The sequence below is a fragment of the Ochlerotatus camptorhynchus genome, unplaced genomic scaffold (assembly GCF_037179485.1).
Source record: "Ochlerotatus camptorhynchus isolate MF236.1 unplaced genomic scaffold, CSIRO-AGI_Acam_v1.1 ptg000135l, whole genome shotgun sequence".
In the NCBI taxonomy this organism is placed as follows: Eukaryota; Metazoa; Arthropoda; class Insecta; order Diptera; family Culicidae; genus Ochlerotatus; species Ochlerotatus camptorhynchus.
Genome location: NW_027040625.1, coordinates 1,266,102 through 1,289,468, shown reverse-complemented (window position 1 = coordinate 1,289,468; position 23,367 = coordinate 1,266,102). Strand labels below are relative to the sequence as shown.

Here is a 23,367-nt window from a genome sequence, read left to right as displayed (position 1 = left end):
GCTTGGCCTGTACTAACAACACGTCTAACTACATTTGGTACCCGCTGATGATGGTGCACAAGCACTACCGTGGCAATCCCCCCAAATCACAGCTCGGATCGGATCGAGCTGGTTGTGGTCTTTTTTGATCTGAGCAAACAGACGCACGCCAGTCAGCCGCTCATTGCTCGTTCATTCTGTGTCCGGCATCGGTCGTCTATGGCGAACGGCGATGCCGGCAATCACCAGTGAAATATTAAAACACATAAACACCACACCGAACCGGCTTGTCCGAATCGATTAGCATACAATGTGATTAGCGTGGGCGGGAAAATAAACTTGAATATGTTTTCCTTCCGTTGTTGTCGTTTTCCCCATCCCATCATCCATTCGTCTGGCTAAACGGTTGCGCATTTCGTTCGCTCTGTTTGTGTGAAAATTTGACCATTTCGATCGATCACTGCCTGTCTGTTTCCGGCTGACGTGCGCCTTGTTAGAGAAATTTTACGACTTTTCACTTTCTCGAGAGGGCACCTCTAATTTGGTAACCGATAACACCGCTCTCGGCCAGCGCCGTCCGCTTGCCAGTTTCAGTTCGGGTGCGTTTTTATGGACTCTTTGATTCTCTCGGAAACAAAGAGGGAGTTGAGAAATCTGAGATAAATGCTTGTGGCGTAAAAAATGTGTTCCATCATGTGTGCTAGAAATGTGTGGCACATGTGTGTTTTTGGGGTGGAAACGACGCAGAAGCCATTAGTTCGGAAGCACCATTTCGATTGATTGCTATCCGCTGAAGTGAATCAATGATTGAAAGGTCATTAGGGATCAATGAAGTTTTATGCGATCCTATAAGCCATGCGTGTTGGAAAACGTAAACCAACACTATTTGACTGAAGTGATTGCAAAGTGATTGCTTATGTGTCACCTCTGCCGCAATGCAGTGCGAATCATAATGAACTGCGCACACAAACACATATCCGCATAGAATCGTTAATTGGCTTCGTTTGTGCAGTCGAGCTAAAGGTTTCATTTCAATTACATAATATGTCAGTGAATGCGTTACTTCCTCCACCTCTTTGCTACATTCATGCAACTGTCACAAAAACGTATGTCATTATGCTGATTCCGATCACACTTCTCTTCCACTTTTTTCAGTTACACCGCAGCCACGACCCATCACGATCTGCATCATCACGATCACCTGCACACGGCCGACCTGCACCACGATCACATCCACACTGCCGACCTGCACCATGATCACGTGCACGTGCCTGACCTGCATCACCATCACCAAACTGCTGGCGACCTGCACGTGACTGACCTGCATCACCATCACCACACCGCCGGTGAGCTGCACAGCGAGTTACACCATCACGATGTGGTTCAGGAGCATGGGGATCATCTGCATCACTCGCACCACGATGTGGTAGTGGCGACACCGCATGCATCCGGTTTCTGGAAGAAGAGCTTCAACTGGAAGCCCCGCTGGGTCAAGTCATGGCACGAGAAGAAAATCTACGTTCCGGTGTGGAAGCACGTTTGGGGTCCGGTGCAGACGACCGAGTGGGTTCCGATCCCGAAACCTCCGCCAGGCTGGCAAAAGCATTAACGCAGAGCAGACCGACGTGGGTGTAGTGTTAAGTTTTCCGAGGGTGCGTAGTATTTTTCTTAGATACCTACATCATGTATGTTTTTGGAACATAGAGAACCGCTTTACAATATTGTAGTTAGTATGTAGTAGATGTGATGAGCTTAGTGTTATATAAACGTGTCAGATGTACAAAAAATAAACGTAAGATTTTAACTTGTAGCTCAAGAGACTTATTCATGAAAGAAATAATTTAGGCATTAAGTTTTTAACGATTATTTTTGTACTCTTAAGTTATTCGGATATATTCAATATATTAACAGTCGCAAACATTTTTTAACCTAAATTGAATCAGGTTGAACTTTAATGACTTTTAATATTTTACTGAAGTCAATAGTTTTAACGATCATTAGAAGCTTTACAATAAAAGTAATACATAAAAGCTTAGGGTCATATTCTCCCAGATTTCACAGCTTGTAGAAATGTGATTTTTTTTTAACCAAAACAAGTTTTATTTTTAGTATGAAAGTAAAGCTTCCATCCCGAGTCCCTGAAATTGGATTTATTATGCACACGATCCCGGGAATTTTATTTTGAGTAATTTTTAATCCTTCCTATCAGGAAAAAGGATTTTAACCCGTGGTTTTATCATAAGTATTGTTCAATGATTTCAATTTTACTTCGTTTGTAACACGCAAAAAAAAAACCGTTCCGATATTTGTGAACAAAAAATCACGATTACAGTTCTGTTTAGCGCGACTAGCGATTTCGTAACGCTAAGCAAAATACAAAATGAAATCATGATTTCGTGGAGCTGTCATTTTCAGATTTTTGTCATTCTTATTCCTACTGAGCCGTTCGTAATGCCGGTTGTTGATAAAAGCAACCGCAATTGATCGCTATCCAGCAAGATAATTGGCAGATTTGGAATTTGTTCTAGAGTTTCGATTTGGATTCGATAATTTGTGGGGTTTTCGGTGGTTGATGCTCGACATGGCACCCGCTTCTAAGTCGTTTCTTAAGCTTGAACGTTTCTGCTTCGACACTATGGAATATGTGCTGCATTTTATGCAGGAGTATAATGAAGAGCGGGACAAATATCAAATCGAAGGCTGGAAAAGTCGATTGAATGAGGTTTTCTCCCATTTTCAAACCGTTGGATTGAAGTTGGAGTTGATCGACGAGGATGAAGAAGCAGAGGAAAAGGAAGAGGCGTATCGTAAAGTTCGTGATTCGTTTGCTGATCGCAAAGCAAATTACTCCAGCCGTTTCATCTGGCTCGGCCTACCCAAATACTAACCCGATCCTATCGAGAATAAAACTCCCTGAAGTCAAACTGCCTTCCTTCGATGGCACAATTGCAGATTGGCTATCCTTTCGTGACTCGTTCAAGAGTCTTATCCATTCAAACCCTAATTTGTCTGACGTTGACAAACTTTCCTACCTTGTAGGATCTCTGACGAAGGAAGGCAAACGTATCGTGGAGTCTATCGAGATCACTTCGACGAATTATTCGGTAGCTTGGGAGTTGCTCCAGAAACGCTTCGACAACAAAAAGCTAGTGGTCAAAACGTACCTAGATTCGCTTTTCTCGATAGAACCTGTCAAATGGGAATGCTATGACTCACTAGTGCAGCTGATAGATGGTTTTGAACGCAACCTGAAGATGGTTCAAAGGATGGAAATAGACACTGAGGGATGGAGTGTTCTATTGGCACACATGGTCTACTCTCGCCATGATTCATCCACCCTGAAGCAGTGGGAGAATCACCATAAGTCAACTGATGTTCCGGAGTACAAAAATCTCATCGAGTTCCTGAGAAGTCATGCCATGGTCCTCCAGTCAATCTCACCTGCGAAATCTCGCAACTCCGATCCCCCACCGTCCGGTCGAACGCAAAAACTGAAAATTAGTAACATCCATTCGGTCGTAAGTTCCTCATCGAAACCTTGCCCATTTTGCAAGCAGATATTGCACTATGTCTTCAAGTGCGATGCATTTCGTAACTCTTCTGTCTCAGAAAGGTACGAGCTAGTGAAACGGAAGGCTCTCTGCATCAATTGCCTTTCTCCTGATCACCAGGTTAAAGGCTGCCCATCCAGTGCGTGTCGTGTTTGTGGCCAAAAACACCACACAATGCTTCACCAAAAAAATAGTAATCGAAATCCAAACCAACTACAAGCTTCAAAGCCAATTCAAAGTCCACCCAATTCCGAACAAACGCATTCCCAAGCTCAGAACACTGGAAGCGCTCAAGGTGTTTCGAATCATAATCTTACGTCTGCCACTCCGGTCGTTCCATCAGTTCCAGTTGTCACTCCGTCGCTCAGCCACTGCCTCCTTCGTTGCAAACGTCCGCCCGGTCAAGCTTCAGACAGTTTTAGTGAAGAGCATCGACTCCAATGGATAACTACTGTGGGCCAGAGCTCTGCTTGATCCGGCTTCGCAGCTCAATGTAATCTCCGAACATCTCGTTCAACGGTTGCATACTCGAAAGATTAAGGATCATCATACAATCGGTGGCATCGGGAGATCTACGACTGTGTCTACTCACTCTGTCCTCCTCAGCATCCGTTCCCATTGCACCAATTTCAGTGCAGACTTGAAGTTCCATGTCCTTAGCGAAATAACGCGAGACCTACCGTCCAACGCGGTGGATACTACCAACTGGGAATGGCCATCTGATATCGTTTTTGTAGATCCAAAGTTCCACGAGCCAGCATCTGTAGACATGATCTTCGGAATGGAGATTTACTACGATCTTCTCCTAGAAGGTTTCTTGAAACTGGGTCCAGGAAAACCGGTGCTGCAGAAAACTATGCTCGGTTGGGTCGTCTCAGGTAGAGTTGGATTGAACCAACCGCGAACTTCAAATGTGGTTGCTCATGCGTGCAATACTCAAGCGGTAGAGGATCAGGTAACCAGATTTTGGGAGATAGAGTCGTGTCAGTCTTCCAGTACGATGTCCGTCGAAGAATCGTCATGCGAAGCTCATTTTGCTGCTACTACGACTAGAGACAATAGTGGTCGTTTCGTAATTACTTTGCCAAAAAAGCCAGAGGTCCTACAACAGCTTGGAAACTCCTACCCGATCGCTAAACGCCGGCTCCTTTTGCTGAGTCGCCACCTCGAAGCGAAAACTTTGCACAAATCAGCTTACTCGGAGTTCATACAAGAATATCTCCAGTTGGGGCACATGGAGGAAGTATCTGAAGACTCTTTGCCAACGTCCGCTTCCTTCTACCTTCCGCATCATTGCATCGTACGTCCGGACAGTCTCACCACTAAACTTCGTTTTGTGTTCGACGCGTCTTGTGCCACCGATAGTGGAATCTCACTGAACGACGCTTTGATGGTGGGACCGTGGGACCTTATCTCGCTACAAAGTGTCTCCAGGAGCTCACAAAGCAGGGTCAGTCGTCTCATCCTCCTGCTTCAAGGGTTCTTGTGAACGACTTCTACATGGACGACATGATTAGCGGGGTCGACGATGTGGAAGAAGGAAAGGTGCTGTGCAGCCAACTGCTACAGCTTCTCCAAACAGCTGGGTTCAGCCTTCGTAAATGGGCCTCAAACTCACCGGAAATACTCGAACACATCCCAGCGCATCTTCGAGACGAACGCTCGGTACTCGACCTTGATTCGACTTCTTCCGTCAAAACTCTGGGACTCAAGTGGACCCCCGCCTCCGACGAACTCGGGTTCCACATACCAAAATGGAACAAAGATGATGTCATCACAAAACGCATCGCCCTTTCAGATTGCGCTCGCTTGTACGACCCTCTGGGACTCGTTGGGTCCGTCATTGTACTTGCCAAGTGCTTCATGCAGGAACTCTGGACGAATAAGAAGACTTGGGACGAACCATTGGAAGAAGAGCTCCAACAACGCTGGGTGCAGTTTAGGAGCGAATTAACAGCGGTCGAAACAATCACTGTTCCACGTTAGGTGATACCAATTCCACAACCAGTCGTCATAGAGGCACACGGATTCAGCGATGCTTCTCTATGAGCAAACGGTGCCTGCATCTATCTCCGTGTGGTGTCACCCAGTGGAGAAATATCCGTACACCTCCTCACCTCCAAATCAAAGGTCGCTCCACTGAGAAACAGCAAAATTAAAAGGAGATCAGTCTTCCACGTTTGGAACTTTCTGGTGCATTGCTCCTCAGCCACCTCTTTCAGAAAGTCCAACACAGTTTGAAAATTGATCTAAAGTGCTTCTACTGGGTTGAATCCACCATCGTGCTACATTGGTTAGCTGGGACACCATCACGATGGAAGACGTTTGTAGCAAACAGGGTCTCCGAAATACAGCACATCACTATGCGTGGCAATTGGGGACACGTGGCTGGACTAGAAAACCCGACGGACATCATCTCCCGTGGAATGCTACCAACACAACTGAAGGATTCGGATATCTGGTGGCATGGTCCAACCTGCCTCAGGCAAACGTCTACAAATTATCCGAACATATTTGAACTTCGCTGAAGTTTTGAAAATTTCTCTGAAGCTTTACGAAATTCTCTGAAGTTGTGTAAATGCTTCTAAAGATCGGTGAACTTTTTCGAAGTTCTGTGAGTTGTGCTGAAGTATGCAAATTTTTCTAAAAATGTTCTTCAGATCTATCTATTTCCAATGAAGTATTCTTCTGAAATTTTATGAATTTTTCTGAAGATCTCAAATTTTTCTGAAACTGTGAAGCTTTCTGAACCACTGAATGTCTCTGAAGATGTGCAAAATGTGCAGGTCTGCAGATTTAATTTAATATCTACTCATCTGAAGTTCTGCAAATACCTTTAAAGTTCTGTTAAGTTGTTTGAAGCTCCGTATTTCTATTCTCAAGTTCTACTAATTACCTTGAGGCTCAATAAATTTCTCAGTAGATCTGAAAATGTCTCTGAAGTTTTGTAAATTCATATGTAGGCTCTCAAGCTACCCTGAAGATCTGAAAATTTCTCTGAAGATCTTCTAAATTACCTAAATTTCTCAAAATTTATCTTAAAACATATGAGGTTCCTTGAAGTTTTAAATATTTCTCTCAAGATTTACAAGTTTCCCTGATATCGCATAAATATTTTTTTTTAAATCGCCGAACTTACCTGAAGTTCTGCAAATTTCGCTGAAGATCCATTAAGATTTTAAAAACTACAAGGGACAGCCTTATGAGGTTGTACGCAATGGTGACGGAGAACTACGTGGTCTTAAATAATAAATCTTATTTGTTAACTGCAGCAGAAGCTTGTGTTTTGTGTAGAAATAGGACTTGAGTGGGGTTCTCTCTGTTTATACTCTTTAATATGACGTTAATAGTGACATTTTGAAAAATTAAAAAAACCTTAACTTTAACAGATACTTAGAAATATATCTTATCGATTGGTGATAAAATTATTGAAATTGATCCAGGGGTAGCTGGGTTATTAACGTTCAAAATCTTTCATAATTTTGTTACATTTTCCATTTTCGGTTTTCACAATGTGTACCCCCATATAGAAATCACAGACGTAGTTCTACGTCAAAATGTATCAGAAAATCTGTACACTTTCTTGAAGGCCTTCAAATTGACCTGTAGAGATCCATGACCACTCTTGTAATTTTTTTTCAAAGTTCTGACTTTTCTGATGTTCAATAATTGTTCAGTAGATCTCCAAACTTCTGTGAAATTCTTTACATTTTACTGTAGATTTTTGAACTTGTTTGAAATCCTGCGAATTTCTTTAAATTTCTGTAAAATTTTCTGAAGTTTTGTAGTTCTGTTCTCAAGATCTACGAACTACCCTGAAGCTCAACAAATTTCTTAGTACTCCGTACCTCTCTGAAGTTCTAAAAAATCTTAGTAGGCTCTCAGACCTACTGTCTGGCATGCTTATTCTTATATAAAGCATGCTGTTTTGTTGACCTTGCCATGAACAAAGCCATTACGGCATATCGGCAACTAAAAATCAGTCAAATCATACACAGGACAATATTGAATAGTGAAATCGGTTTAACTTGCTGCAGGATGCCATCAGAACACAAATCAAGCGTTCTTTAGCAGTTCAAATCCGTGAAATTTTAGAAAAAAAAAACAATATTTTCTCCTCACTTGCGGCTTCATTTAGTTAAATGAAAATCAAACACAAACACAAACACAAACGCATCCGAACATAGAGATTGCTAAAGTGTGATTGTGTCAGTGATTTGTTTTCATCGGGAAAATTTTCCGCTATGAAGTATTTTTTCCCGATGAAAACATTTTGCGTATACGTATACGTGACGTAGTGTGCGTACGATAAACGTCAGCAGTCTCTATTGCATCCAACAAACTAACCTTAAATGATCTAGTGTTGTTGAGCAAAGCAATCTCTATCTGTGGGCCGTTTGATGAATTTTCACTTAAATTTGACAAATGGAACATTTTCGAATAACCCTGGAATCAATTTTGACAAACATTGAAAATTGGCCGATCAACATCCGAGGGATTCGAACTGTCAAAATTAAGTAAAAGTTCTCCAAATGGAACACAGCCTTAATAGCAACACGGCGGTGTGCTCGGTCTTAAATATAATTTTATAGCACGAAACTCTACGCTGATACGTATGCTATCTACATTTAGGCGAATTCAATAGGTTGCAAACGGACGCGAATGGGGATGAACGGGCTTTCTCACGAAGTAAGCATTCAATGTGCATCTTATGGGGCAATGATTTCATTATTTTCAATCTTTCATTCTTAGTCATTAATTCACATGAGCAAAACGAGAAGATAACATTCTTACAGCTGAAGAGGATGAATGGATGGCGATTATGAAACCACCGATCATCGTTTCATGCCATTCATGACAACTGACGATCGGCCAGTTCGATTAGTGTGGAATCACAATTATCACTGGAAAACGGTGAAAACGAGTATTGTCGTAAAAAAAAAAAACAAATACTTAGCACTAGGTGTTTGCTTTTTGTCTAGCTTTGTGGTATGTACACGTTCTCGATTAAAATTAATTAAATACTGGGGTAACTCTAGTTAACAACTAGATGACTTTGTGTGTACGAGGGTACTAATGTCTAGGAGTAGCTTAGGATCTAGCAGGGTGAGTTTGTGCTCAGGGAAACCGGAAGACGGATTTGTTCTCTGTGGTGTCGGTTTTCACCACCGCCGGTGTGATGATGGCCGCCGCTTCCGGGGCAGCCTCAACGGCCTTTGGTTGTGCGGAAGCAGTTTCGCTTCGCTTGAAAACGACCTTCGTCCCGGCAGCCGCATCCTTACGGTCCCAGCCGGACTCGACTTCGTGATGATGATGATGCTCGTGAGGATCGGGCGATGGGAACCACTCGGAGATCCACACAGGTTTCCAAATCTGCTTCCACGCCGGGTCCCAGGTTTCCTTCCACGCGGGCACCCAAATTTGCTTCCAGGCTTCCTTCCACTCGAGTTTCTTGTCCGGGACCCAGATGAGTTTCTTGCTAGGCTTCCACGTCTGAACCCAGGCAGCCTTCCACTCGAGCTTCTTCTCCGGAACCCACACCTAAAAAAAAGGTTTCTTTAGAACCAAACGAAAGAATGAAATGTCTAACTTCGATACAAACCTGTTTTTTCTCAGTTCGCCACACTTGCTTCCAAGCTTCCTTCCAAGATAGCTTCTTGTCTTCGACCCAAATTTGTTTCTTGGCTGGCTTCCAAATCTGCTTCCAAGCAGCCTTCCACTCTAGCTTTTTGTCCGTTCGCCAGATTTGCTTCTGTTCCGTTTTCCAGATCTTCTTCCACGCTGATTTCCACACCAGTTTCTTCTTCCACAGATCGTGGCTGGTGTATTCCCATCCGTCGTGATCCTTACCCAGGAACTTTTCGCCAGGAATGCCTACCTTCACCCACGACGGATACCAAACCTGTTTCCACGCTGGCACTTGAACTTCCTTCCAATCGGGCACCTGAATTTCCTTCCACACTGGCTTCCAGATTTGCTTCCAGGCCGGAACTTGCACCTCCTTCCATGCTGGTACCTTTATCGGGACCCAAATTGGTTTCCAGATCTTCTTCCAATCCGGCACTTGGATTTCTTTCCACGCGGGAACCTGAATTTCCTTCCAAACTGGTTTCCAGATTTGTTTCCAGGCTGGGACCTGCAGTGATAATCAGTTGGTGTTAAATATTTGCTTTTTAAAAACGTGTAGTAATCGAGAAGAGTTTGCTGTCCATTCGAAACGATTAGTGAAATGTTGTTGTATGTAGAAAAAAAAAAAGTGAAGTGTTTCGTCTTACCGATCGTAAATAAACGTAACTACATTACCGTTATCCTGTCTCTGTGTGGTCAAATGATTAAATGGCGGTCCCAGTCAGGTAATCATTTCAAACCTCCCACCCTCGTCCTACCTGTATGTCTTTCCACACTGGAATCTGCGTCGGCACCCAGATGGGCTTCCAGATCTTCTTCCAATCGGGCTTCCAGATCTGCTTCTTGCCCGGTTTCCATATCTTCTTCCAGCCTTCCTTCCAGATGAGTTTCTTCTTCCAATATCCCGGATCGGGATGGTGCTCCTCGTGATGATGGTGATGATCCTCTATCACCGCTTCCTCGTGGTGGTGATGGTGATCATCGACCAGCGGTACCGCCTGAAGATTATCCACAAAGGATTCTTCGTGATGGTGGTGTTGATCATCGAAGGTTATTGGCTCGGCGGGCGCCGGATAGTCGTAACCGATTCGCTTCTGGGCGCCTACCGTCTGTTCCGGCACATTGCTGTTCTGTGTTTCCTCGGCTTTCTGGTCGATGATGGCTTTAGCACTAGCTAAAGTGACGATGTGCAGCAATATGCCGAGGGAGACCTGCGGGGGATAGATGGGGGAAAAGGTAGAAGAAATTTTGTTAGAATAATGAGTTTCTTTTAAATTAGGTTAAAAGTTAAATAATTAATGTAGTTTTTGCAAATTATTGGTGAAGAATACACCGTGAAAGAAACAAACAAGAATGTTCAAAATATTAAAAATAAGTTTATTCCAAATGCAAAGAAAGTGTAAGGCTATGTCCAAATATCACCCTTCCCTCCGTGTACAAACAGCCTTATTTTTTTTATAATGGCAAGTGGACAGTAGTTAGCCTCTCTCACCCTTCTACTGAACTGTTGCATATGTTTTGGAAGTCTTAATTACATGACCTGCCCAACAAGCAATTTGAGCTGATTAAAAGTTTTATAAGTCATATTTTAGTTGAAGAAGCATATTTTTGTCTGAATAAGCTCTTATTCAGCATTCAACGTTAGTTGGGTGATTACGTTATCGTAAAACGGGAACAAGTTGATCAGTTTTTACCGATAAACGTAAATATTTTTCCAACCATACACACATAGTTTTTTCTACCGAGCTCGGCTGTGCAAATCTCGGCAAAACAAGTTTCACTGAGATCTCAACAAACATTTCATTTTTTTTGCTGAGATTCAGCTAAGCATTATCCGAGACTCAGCAATCAAATGTCACTTTTGCTGAGATCTCACTGAAACTTTTTTTGCCGAGATTTGCACAGCCGTGCTCGGTAGAAAAAACTAAGTGTGTTCAAAACTAAGTGTAGTTGGCACCCAAACAAATGCTGTACAAACCTGTACTAGCAAATGCTTTTCTAGTGCACAAATTAAGTTTTTAAACATGTTTGGTTTATTGTTTTGAATTAAAATCAGTTCTCGTATTTTCTCTAACGTTTCCTTATGTTTCAAGTAGTTCTCGGAATGTCTTAGGCGTTCAAAAAAAATTCTAACACTCATGGAACTTCCCTTAAGACCCCACATATTTACAGACATATTCAGATCATCCCTGAAATTCTCGGAATAAAGGGTGATACGGTCAAAATTTGGTCAATATCAACTTGACGTATTTCTTTCAATTTTGCATTTAAAAAACCTGAACACCCCTCATTTTGAAGGTGTGTGTGTGTAGAATGTTGCTCCTATTTTGATTTTGGAATTCACTCTTCAGTTGTCAAAATGCCGTCCAAGCAAGAAGAGCAGCGTATCAAAATTTTGCTCGCGCATCGCGAAAATCCGAGCTACTCGCACGCAAAGTTGGCAAAATCGCTAAAAGTTGCCAAATCAACCGTTACAAATGTAATTAAAATGTTTGGGGAACGTTTGTCGACAGCCAGGAAGTCTGGATCGGGGGGAAATCGAAAACCGGAAGCCGCTGAGACGACAAAGAGAGTTGCCGGTAGTTTCAAGCAAAACCCTAACCTCTCTCTCCGAGATGCCGCAAATAAGCTGGGTGTATCGTCTACAACCGTGCATCGAGCCAAAAGACGAGCCGGACTATCGTCTTACAAGAAGGTAGTGACTCCAAATCGCGATGATAAACAAAATACGACGGCCAAAGCGCGATCCCGGAGGCTGTACACGACGATGCTGACGAAGTTTGACTGCGTGGTAATGGACAACGAAACCTACGTCAAAGCCGACTACAAGCAGCTTCCGGGACAGGAGTTTTATACGGCAAAAGGAAGGGGAAAGGTAGCAGATGTTTTCAAGCACATGAAACTGTCAAAGTTCTCAAAGAAATATCTGGTTTGGCAAGCCATCTGTACCTGTGGCTTGAAAAGCAGCATTTTCATAGCTTCCGGGACTGTCAACCAAGAAATTTACGTGAAAGAGTGTTTGAATAAACGTCTGCTGCCTTTCCTGAAGAAACACGGTTGTTCCGTACTGTTTTGGCCGGATTTGACATCTTGCCATTACGGTAAAAAGGCCATGGAGTGGTACGCCGCCAACAACGTGCAGGTGGTTCCCAAGGACAAGAACCCTCCCAACACGCCAGAGCTCCGCCCAATTGAGAAATACTGGGCTATTGTCAAGCGGAACCTAAAGAAGACCAAAAAAACTGCTAAGGGCGAGCAGCAGTTCAAGGCAAACTGGTTTTCTGCGGCGAAGAAGGTGGACAAGGTGGCTGTACAAAATCTGATGGCAGGGGTCAATCGTAAGGCCCGGCACTTCGGATTTGGAAAAGCGGAAGCCTAACTGAATATTTTTCCTGAATTTTATACTAATTGAACTTGAAAAAGAAATTTAATTTGATTTTTTAAATAAACGATTTCACCGATTTACACGCGTTTTCCCTTGACCAAATTTTGACCGTATCACCCTTTATTTCATAATTCTACCAAACTTGCTGAAAGTTCCTGCAATTAAATAATGGAACAGCTCCCTCAAAATGCTTGGAAGATCTCTGATAATAATGAAACTGCTCTAAAGTTCTATGATCCTCTTTAAATATGTCGGAAGTAGCTGAAGCTTTTGGAAATTCCCTGAATTTCTTGGAACTTCTGTAAAGTTTTTGTAATTTTCTTGATGTTAATTGAACTGCCCTGAGGTTATCGAAGTCACTTTCCTGAAGTTCTTGGACTGCCCTGAAATAAATGTATCTATCCTTAACATCTTCAGCTTCCCTGAACATCTCTGATATTCTTTGAAATTCACAAAATATAGGGTCTCGATCTAATTTTGGGCCAACTAAGCACAACCCGCCCTTTGCTTCTATTTTTAGCGCTGTTTTTTTCCACATAATTGCAAACTACTTCTAAATTTCTTTACTTTTCATTAAGATTTGATAAAGAGTATCAAATTATTGAGATATTGTTAAAAATCCAACACTGCTGCTTGACCCCAAACTTGGCCTTCAAATTCTAAATTTTGCATAACGCATTGAAACGCTATAGGATTCAATTCGGCCTATCGGAGGAAAATAAGGCCTATCGAGCACAAAACATCAAATATATCTATAATTTCGGCGTGAACGTGTCAAACAAACGTTTGGTACGCTACTTCTATTCAATAGACGAAGCGTTGAAGAACGCAAAATAAGATCTTGAAAACAAAAGGCGCACTTGAAGTATATAAAAAGCGCACACGAATTCATGTTTCTTTCCGTTCGATAGGCCAAAGAGAATCCCAATGGCGTTTCAATGGCTTAGGAGCAAGAAAACCCGTAGGCCAAGTTGAGCCGCCAGAAGCAGATTTGCATTTTCAGCAATAAAAGAATATTTTGCGGCCCCCTATCAGAACTAGTGGTACACATGTAAAGGCAAATAAATTTGGAAGCCATCTGTAATAATAACATTCAGTTTGGTGCTAAACTACGCTAGATTAAGAAAGATTAAGTGCGGGTTGTGTTTAATAGGTCGGGAATGGGATAATTAACACTATTGATTGAACAAAAAAAAATAAACAATTCGGTTTTCGGACAGGCCTGCTTCGATTATGACGTTTCGGTACAGAGGCATATTCTGATTCAATAGCAAAACCAACAGGTTGCTTCGATACTGCATCAATATGAGTGTTTCAAAATGCTTCTTACTAATATCCGCCTGCTTGATCCAAATCCTGGCAGTCACCACAGTTATGTCATAAAAATATGACTAACAAAGATAAAGAAGATGATGACAAAACACCGCGCTCATCATTGAAAGGTGCGGGGTACATTCAAAAATCAAATCCGGCTGGCCCACGTACCACATAGCTATATGAGGACAAAACTAGGTCAGTGGAGTGAAATGGCCTTCAAGGTTGAATTTTTGACGTACTGCAAAAAGAATGCAAACCCCCGTTGATTGACAACCGCACGCCTTACGTACCCCCTTGGGCGTACAATTTGAGCAGGAAAACAAAAAATCGAACGAAAAAAAAATGAAGAGATAAACAGATTGATCACCGCAAACCGGTTTTCCAGTTCGTTGGTTTAAGATGTCAGCACATTTCTTCAGGTTACTCAATACTTTCCTCATTCGGCGAGGGCAGCGCATGTCATGCTGCTGCTGCTGCACAATAGACGCAAATAGGTATGATGGGAGCAGTGAGAGGAAAGCTCGGATGGATCCACCTTCCGCTAAACGATTGATCACGGTCTACTCTTCGTGCGGTGCTTATTAGAGCTGCTCCGATGATGATGACGATGCTCGCTTCCATTCACGACACAAGTCTGTTTCAGCTTCCCTCCATATGGGTTTTCGATCGTGCATGTTTGGGATGGGAAGAAGACTGGTTTTCCCTTTCGAACGCCTCCGATCCGAACCGGCTCTCGGTGTGCTGTTGCATAATATTTAGCAGCAACGAGATTTGCCACTTATTGGCCAAGTGGATCCAATGGCGATAAATGTGGGTAAATGTGTTTGTGGTGTGTTTACCGAGCGGTCAGTGTCCGACTTTTGAGCTGTGGCTCAACGCGGGGAATGAGGTGAAGTTCCTTTTTGGGGTAGCAGTGGGTGACTTATTAAACCTTAAACCTTAACCTTAAAGATTGTACTAAAAAAAAAATTAATGGGTAAAAATTTATAAAAAATTGAGTAAAACTAGTTTAGAGTGTAATGTTTATATGTAAAAAATCTCGTCACAATCTGTCAAGTGGTTATCGAGATGACTTCCAAGCAAGAAGTGCTTAGACAAAAAATTATGGGAGCGGTCGTGAAAAATCCAGGCCAGTCCCACAGGTGGATCGCAAAACAGTTTGCAATCGACAATTCGACCGTGTTCCGTGTGGTAAAATCGTTCAAGGAGACCGAGACGACCCAGACGAACCAGCGGTGAGCTGACAGTGGAGGAAAAGCGAAGATGACCGACCCCGTGAACGCAAGGAAGGTGAGGGATTACTTCAAGCGCAATCCGAACCTTTCGATTCGGGACGTGGCAAAGAAGGTCAATTCTTCCGTCTGTTTCGTCCAGCTGACAATGAAGCGGGCCGAAATTCATGTCTTCAAGGTAAGGAAGGCGCCTAACCGAACCGATAAACAAAATACGGTGGCCAAATCTCGTGCCAGGAAACTGTACCGCGAGTGGTTGGTGCATCGTAATGGAAGACGAAACGTACATTAAAGCGGACGCCAAGCAGATCTTCGGCCTGGAGTTTTTCGTCGGCGTCCTGCCTGGATGTTCCGGAGTAGTTCCGGAACAAGAAGGGCGACAAATTTGCCAAGAAGTACTTAGTGTGGCAGGCAATCTGTGGGTGCGGCAAACTCAGCAAGTCATACATAACGACCGGCACTATCAATGGCCAAACATATAAAGAAGAATGCCTCCAGAAGCGCCTGCTGCCCATCCTCCGGTCCCATGCAAGTGACACTCTGATTAGGCAGGATATGGCATCATGCCATTACGCGAAACCGGTTATGGAGTGGTACGAAGCCAACGATGTTGTTTTTGTGCCGAAGGAGGCAAATCCGCCAAACTCACCAGAACTTCGTCCAATAGAAAAAATTCTGGGCGATTATGAAGGGCAAGCTCCGAAAAACATAGAAGGTCTTCAAAAACGACAAGGATTTGAAGAAAGCGTGGATGAAAGTGTGTAAGAAAGATGGCGCATGTGTTGCACAGGATTTGATGGGTAGTGTTAAGTCCAAGGTGCTGGCATTTGGTCTTGGAGAGGAGGTTGAACAAACCAATTTTATAAAAAAAAAACATAGCTAATATCTGTTTATTCATTCCCTGAGAGTTTCAAAAATATCCGACTTAAAATGAATTTTTGGTGAATTTTTTTGTCTGTTGCATTTTTTTCGAGTACAGTCTTGAATAGAGATGGAACAGCACTGGACCGCGTTTTGAACGGACCTTTGTAAAGATTTGAGTTCTTTAAATTCTTGAATATTTATGCTTAGATGATTGATTCCAATTTAAAAATAGGATCGATTCAGTTGAAATAGTATAGTACCCAACAAACATTGGAAGCTGAATAAGAGCTTATTCAGTCAAAACTATATTTCTTCCGCAATAAAATACTTATTCAGCCTTTAATCAGCTCAAATTGATATCTGGGGAATCCCCCGAAGAACGCAGTGGGCGTCCAACCACCGCTTTTCTCAGCTGTCCTGCAACCAAATGAGCTGATTTTCTGTTGGTGACTAGTTCATGGTTGACAATAATCAGTAATCATATACAACAAATCAGCTCAATCAGTTGGAAAACACTCAACAAATAGCGGTGTATTGATGGCACCACCCACTACGCTCTCCACGGAATTTGTGTAAATGAATTCAGTATCAAGTAAATTTTTCATTCATCGAAAAAGTAAGCAACTACATGACCTATGTTGTAACTTAGTACTAACAACCGGTGGAAACTAACGATTTAAAATTGGCTCACTACTTGACTAGCCTATTGGTCCCAAGCAAATCGATTAACGTACCCCATTCTAGTCGAAATTTTAGTACTACACTATGTTTGTTTTGATTCGCTATGAAAGTTTGACAGATAAAATGAGGGGATCGTTGATTTTCCTATGTTTCGAGGGGTGCATCGATTAGTTTGGGATCGAAGAGAGTACTAGAAGGTGGCAGCGAGAGAGGACGTTCCAGAAGATGGCAGCGTAGAAGAACAATGGACGGCCATCAAGAATGCCTTTATAGAAACAAGTGAGAACAACTTGGGTGAGCTACGCACCCAGAGGAAAGAGTGGATCACAGATGAAACCTGGTGGAAGATTGAGGAGCGTAGAGTGGGCGAGAACCAGAGGAGCCAAGAACGAAGCCCGTCAACGGTACTCGGCTCTAGATAAGGAAGTCAAGCGCTCTTGCAGACGGGACAAGCGAGCGAGGGTGAACTCTCTGGCCGACGAAGGGGAGCCGCAAACACTGGCGATATACGCCTCCTCTACGATATCTCACGACGCCTAAGTGGAGAAAGGATGAACCCGATGATGCCAGTGAAGGACACGACTGGACAATTGCTTACCGACCCCACTGACCAGCTGAAACGCTGGTTTGAGCACTTCGAACAACTTCTTCAAGTTTCGACGGCCAACCAGCCATCAACATCTCGGCATGATCCGCCTAGGGTGCGGCGCATCACTCGCGTCAATTCCGAGGCCCCATCACTGCAGGAGATTGAAGCAGTTATCCAAAGCATGAAATCCAACAAGGCTCTAGGGGTCGATCACATATCAGCAGAGATGCTCAAAGCTGACCCCATGCTATTCGCACAAATGTTGCATCAACTATTCTGTAATATCTGGGACACCGCGACTTTTCCGGCCGACTGGATGCAGGGCATCTTAGTGAACGTCCTAAAGAAGGGGGATCTGACTGTGTGCGACAATTGGCGAGGCATCATGTTACTGTGTATTGTTCTCAAAGTTCTGTGCAAAGTTATCCTGAATCGGATACAGGAGAAGATCGACGCGACTCTCCGATGGCAGGAGGCAGGATTCCGTGCCGGAAGATCTTGTGTGGACCATATTGTCACGCTCCGCATCATCCTGGAGCAGGTCAATGAATTCCAAGAGTCCCTTTATTTGGTATTCATTGACTACGAAAAAGCTTTCGACCGTCTCAATCACGGGAATCTGTGGGGCGCCCTGAGACGCAAGGGAGTCCCGGATAAAATCGTCAACCTCATCGAAGCGCAGTATGAGGCTTTCACGTGCAGAGTTCTGCATAACGGAGCCTTGTCCGACCCTATCCGGGTAGTCGCTGGTGTGAGACAAGGATGTATACTATCACCGCTACTGTTTCTCATCGTAATCGACGAGATCATGGTAGGTGCAATTGACCGTGTACCGAACCGTGGACTGCTTTGGCAGCCTATCACCATGGAGCATCTCAACGACTTCGATTTGGCTGATGATGTTGCTCTACTAGCACAACGGCGCTCTGATATGCAGAGTAAGCTTAATAACCTAGCCAAACGCTCCTCTGCGGCGGGTCTCACCATCAACGTCAACAAGACTAAATCGTTGGATATCAACACGGGCAACCCTTCAAACTTTACGGTAGCGGGGCAAGCAGTAGAGAAGGTCGAAAGTTTCCAATATCTTGGCAGCCAAATAGCGTCGGACGGCGGGACCTAGAGCGACATAGGTGCACGAATCAAGAAGGCTAGGGCTGCCTTTGCGAGTTTACGAAACGTATGGAGATCAAACCAGATAAGTCAACGCACCAAAATCCGAATTTTCAACTCGAACGTGAAATCGGTGTTGTTATACGCCAGCGAGACGTGGTGTGTATCAGCGGAGAACACTCAAAAGCTGCAGGTCTTCATCAACTGATGCCTGCGGTATTTAATTCGTGCCTGGTGGCCTCACAACTGGATCTCGAATGCCGAGCTCCATCGTCGATGTCATCAGAAGCCGATAGCAACCGAAATTCGAGAGCGAAAGTGGATGTGGGTCGGCCACACACTTCGACGGGGCGGAAACGAAATCTGCAAGCAAGCGCTGGATCGGAATCCAGGGCTCATGGCGGTGGAGCCTCAATAAGGAAATTAAGCAAGTCGATAGGAATCTAACCTGGGCCCAGGTCAAGGCAAAAGCGAGCAGCCGCCCAGGATGGAAGTCTTTCACGTTGGCCCTTTGCACCGCTAGTGGTGCACAGGACCCTTAAGTAAGTAAGTAAGAAGAGAGTACTAGAGTTGAGCCAACAAGTTGAGCACGTTTCTTCGGGACCTTCTGGTCTTAGAGTTACCTCTATTGTACTAATTATCACCTGCTGCAGTGTAAAATAATATAAATCTCTTTGTAGGGAAATAAGCAGCGATGGATGAACCGTGATGTTTGCTTCTGATTAAAATATTACATTATTCATTATGTAACTAAAATTGTTGGGGATTGATGCGGGATCATCAGTGCACGCAATTGAAGCGATTTGGATGGGGAGAGAGAAATTTTCATCTCCCTGTTTTTAACATCTCGTGGATAAAGGGCGCAGTGTTCTCCACACTCATTGGAGCATCCTTCTTGTTAAAGACTTGTGTTTTGGCCAATTGTATCATCATGCTGCTGGAAGGAGATTTTCTTTCCCGTGGAGGCGTATAAGTACCGATCCTCCCAACACGTTTTTGGCCCTTCATACAGTGACATGTTGAGGACAATCAGAGGCTATTAAGCTTGATCATATCAAATAGTAAAGAGAGCCCACTGCTATTGGATTTAGTTTCCGTGCTACAATGCACTATGGGCAAAAATGGGTCCAAAATTACCCAAAATTCAATATCTCAACAGCACGCTAAATTCCGGCCATGAAAAACGACTTTTCCGGAAGGGAATTCGTCTGGGGAATCAATTGCATGTAGTCCCATAGAACGGAGAGCCTTGTAGGTATGTATTTTGGACCATTATACCCCATTTTCACCTACTTTTTGGAGGAAATGTTTTTTTCACAGCTCTATTTTTCGTAAAACATAAGCACTTTATGCATGGTTTTAGAATACTACACACTTAGAATTTTTACAGAAATCTGTAAAATTTTACCGAAATCTCAACAGCTGAACGTTCGGTAAACAGTTTCACAGATTTTCTGTAATTTTTCACAAATATCTGTGAATTTTTCACAGATATCTGTAAATAATTACAGGAAAACTGTAAGATTGTTTACCGAACGTTCAGCTGTTGAGATTTCGGTAAAATTTTACAGAAATCTGTAAAATAATCTTAGTGTGTATGTCTTTAAACAACAATTCATGAGATATTAGGGGAATACGGGGTACAATTTATAAGGGAGTAAGGGGTAAAAGTGAACCCTCGCTAAATTTATTTTAATTATTTTAAATGTTGAACGATGCGATTGTTTGAATGACCCCAAAGGTTGCCTGCAATAATAAAATTTTTTTTTCGAAATTTTAAGGTTGATTGGGGTTAAATAAGTTTTAATTTACTGCTATCTGTTTAAAAAGAGTTTTCACTTTTTTGTCTGTATACAGCAAAACGATATAGTGGTTCTCAGAATTTTGTTAAAATTGGTAGTTTTGTTCCTTATCGCAACATATTAGACCCATATTTTGTATTTTGTCATTAGAGTGACTATTTATATATTAGGGCGGTAAAAAAAAAAAAAATTTTTTGATTTTTTTCAAAAATTTATAACTTTTGAACTGTTTGGCTGATGACGGAACTCAAAATACCAAATGAAAGTTAATTCAAAAAAATTTCAGAAAAATATTAAGATATTTAAAAGAATTGATTTTGTATTAAAAAACATTGATTGTATTTTCACATTGACCCCTTACTCCTCTATACAGTGTACCCCGTATTCTCCTAATATCTCATGAACTGTTGTTTAAAGACATAGTATTCTAAAACCATGCATAAAGTGCTTATGTTTTACGAAAAATAGAGCTGTAAAAAAAACATTTCCTCCAAAAAGTAGGGGAAAATGGGGTAAAATTGTCCAAAACACATACTTGCAAGGCTCTCCGGTCTATGGGACTACGTGCAATTGATTTCCCGGACAATTTCCCTTCGGAAAAGTCGTTTTTCATGGCCGGAATTTAGCGTGCTGTTGAGATATTGAATTTTGGGTAATTTTGGACCCATTTTTGCCCATAGTGCAATGAGTGGTTGACAATTATCATCATCATGACTTCAGTCTCAAGTAAAATTGTGGAAAACGTACAAATCAAGCACAAGATGACTCATTCGAGCAGTTTAAAATGACGTTGCTCACCACTTGATCTTTACTGCTTAGATCATCGAGAATCAAACGTCCAAAAACTGCTCGACTGTATGCTCATCTCTACATACTGAGTGAACTCATTTAAAATGAACGAAAATGTATACAACGCTCACCTAGCCACTTGAAACGTTTTCGCCGAACGGTAATTATTCGTTTTAATAACACCCAAGCGATTAAAAAACGCTTAAATTTCCATATTATTTTGCTCCAAAATGCAACCGACCATGCGGTGGCAATTTAGACAAACAAACACGTCGCAGATAATCGACACTTTGGGTTCCCTAATTTGAGTTCGCTTCGAATTGGCCCTTATGTAATTCCGATCAAGACGGACCGATTCGGCGGCTAATCTGCCAATCCCAGCTGTACGGTACAGATCTCACGTGTATGCATTTAAAAGTGTAGTCATGCGCGTGTGTAATCAACAATAGACATCATTATGGAGGACGGGAAGGACTGGTGTGATTATTATTTGTATGCAATTACATAAAAATATAACGCCGTGTGTAAAGTGCATGCAGACGACGGGAGCGATGAGAGATTTTCTGAGAGATCCATTGGCGCCGGTACGAAAGTACATAGGAACGCTGGTTCGGCGATAGCGACTTGATCATCACACGTGATGACTTTGGTTAGGGCCGCTGATTGTTTCGGAGGCAGCTTACTCAAGCCGATCTTTATCCATCGTTGATGTTGCGTTTGCATTTCTTTCCTATCGTGTCGTTTTTCTTCATGTCTAGTTACTAGCTGGAGGGTTTGTTTTGATCCATTCATTATCAACACCCAACTCCCCTGTCCACACTCACACTCACACTCACTGATGATGGTAACAATAGGGCTCATTTTCCAATTGGGAGCGTTTCTGGCGGAGCGGAATTGTTACGCATATGTGCAATACTTCGAACTACTTCTGCGTTATAATTATTTCCCTTTTCCTAGTAATGCATTCAAATTAGCGCAACCTGTCGTATGGTCGTGGGTATCGCGTGTGTTACCGATTCGTCGCACGTTTCTAGACGATGAAGCATAATGGATTGTGTAAGAATATCATTTAATTGCATGTGTCAACTTTTTGCTGCTGCGTGGATAAAGCAATCATCTAAATTGCTGTCGAAGTAAATATATCGTGACACACCCACAAAAACGAAGGTAAGTGACAGGAAATCGCTTTAGAGTATGTTTTATATAATACAAGCTCAACAGATGTCAATTGAACAGGCAGAAAACTGCAGAACATATCTACTAGGGTGATTCATAATGTCGCTTTTGGTCTACCCGCTCAATCGATTCTAAATAAGGTCCTGATTAGTGAGGATCTAGTATAAGAGAGGAGCGGATTCAAAACAAACTGCCTAGGGGATTACTAGCAACACTGCCAATGCAATCAAGATAGGCGCTGCTCGATTGGCTCTGGCTTTGAAAGTTCGTTTGGCTCCAAACCAGCCAGCCCGCTTCTCTCTCATACTAGAACCTCTCGCAACCCTTGGTTGCGATCTTACCCTGCATTACTATAGGAAAGGTAAACTATTCATCTCGTCCTAACCTTTCGCCATAATTATATATGGATAAACTTGTTATCTGATCTTATTGGAAATTTTCTCACCTACAACTTAGCACGACACCACCTTTTAATTAAAAGTCATGATAATTGGTTATTGACAAATTAAGAAGATGAAATTCTTCTGACATGCTCCATCATCACAAATCCAGGCTAGTATGTATATGTGATACTGCAAGAAGCAGTGTTGCCCTGAAAGCAGTACATTGATAATATCCGCGGGCGGGATGTCGAGCGGTGTCACGGTATCTCAGGAAGAAAAACTTATTAAAAAAAAAAACAATATCACTGAAATGCCCACCAAACCCCTTTCATGTGATGAAACAGTGTAGAACAGTTATGGAAAAAATGACCCCCGATCAAGGGGTAAGTCACTCAGCACATTGTGCCGAAATTAGATTCGGCACAGCTTGGGTACATCCATCGTTACACTTTCGGCACAATCTCGTTGGCATTGGATTGTTTTAAACAAAATGGGAGCATTGCTGGACAACTGTCATTGAAGTTGCTCACGACATTACGTGCTGTTTGACTGTATATTCAGGAACATCATATAATTGAATATACCAGAAGAACTCAGACCAGCAGTTCACTTATAGATCTAAATACGAAATGTAGGCTATAGAGTGGGCACAAGAGAAAGAGGCAGTTAATCAGACCCTATTAGTATCCTTAATTCAAATAATGCTGCAACTCACACAAAACAAACTACAGAAGTCTATTCATCATCCTCTATAGTCGGTCTTCTACAATGTTTCTGATAGACCGTTGGATCAACCTTACCGCGGTTTTTGTTACATAGTTAGTATGTTGGGATTTGAGAAGAAACATTCAATTGACGGCAATTGAGAAACATAGGGA

The 23,367-nt window shown here is 42.6% G+C and overlaps 2 protein-coding genes across 3 annotated transcripts in view; one reads left to right on the top strand and one right to left on the bottom strand.

The window, feature by feature from the left end:
• Nucleotides 1–1,726, top strand: part of LOC135700384 (histidine-rich protein PFHRP-II-like) — a 49,140-nt gene extending 47,414 nt beyond the window's left edge. For both annotated transcript variants that reach the window (XM_065220877.1, XM_065220876.1), the window contains exon 3: nucleotides 1,135–1,726. In XM_065220877.1, coding sequence (XP_065076949.1) covers nucleotides 1,135–1,588 — 454 coding nt within the window. In that variant the 3' untranslated portion in view covers nucleotides 1,589–1,726. The remainder of the gene's footprint in view (nucleotides 1–1,134) is intronic.
• A 6,511-nt stretch (nucleotides 1,727–8,237) lies between these two features.
• The window catches only part of LOC135700378 (uncharacterized), a 39,936-nt gene continuing 24,806 nt past the window's right edge, over nucleotides 8,238–23,367 (bottom strand). The window contains exons 2-4 of the mRNA XM_065220870.1: nucleotides 9,917–10,369; nucleotides 9,133–9,666; nucleotides 8,238–9,071 (exon numbers count right to left, since the gene is read on the bottom strand). Of these exons, the coding sequence (XP_065076942.1) occupies nucleotides 8,649–9,071; nucleotides 9,133–9,666; nucleotides 9,917–10,369 (1,410 nt within the window). The 3' untranslated portion in view covers nucleotides 8,238–8,648. The remainder of the gene's footprint in view (nucleotides 9,072–9,132; nucleotides 9,667–9,916; nucleotides 10,370–23,367) is intronic.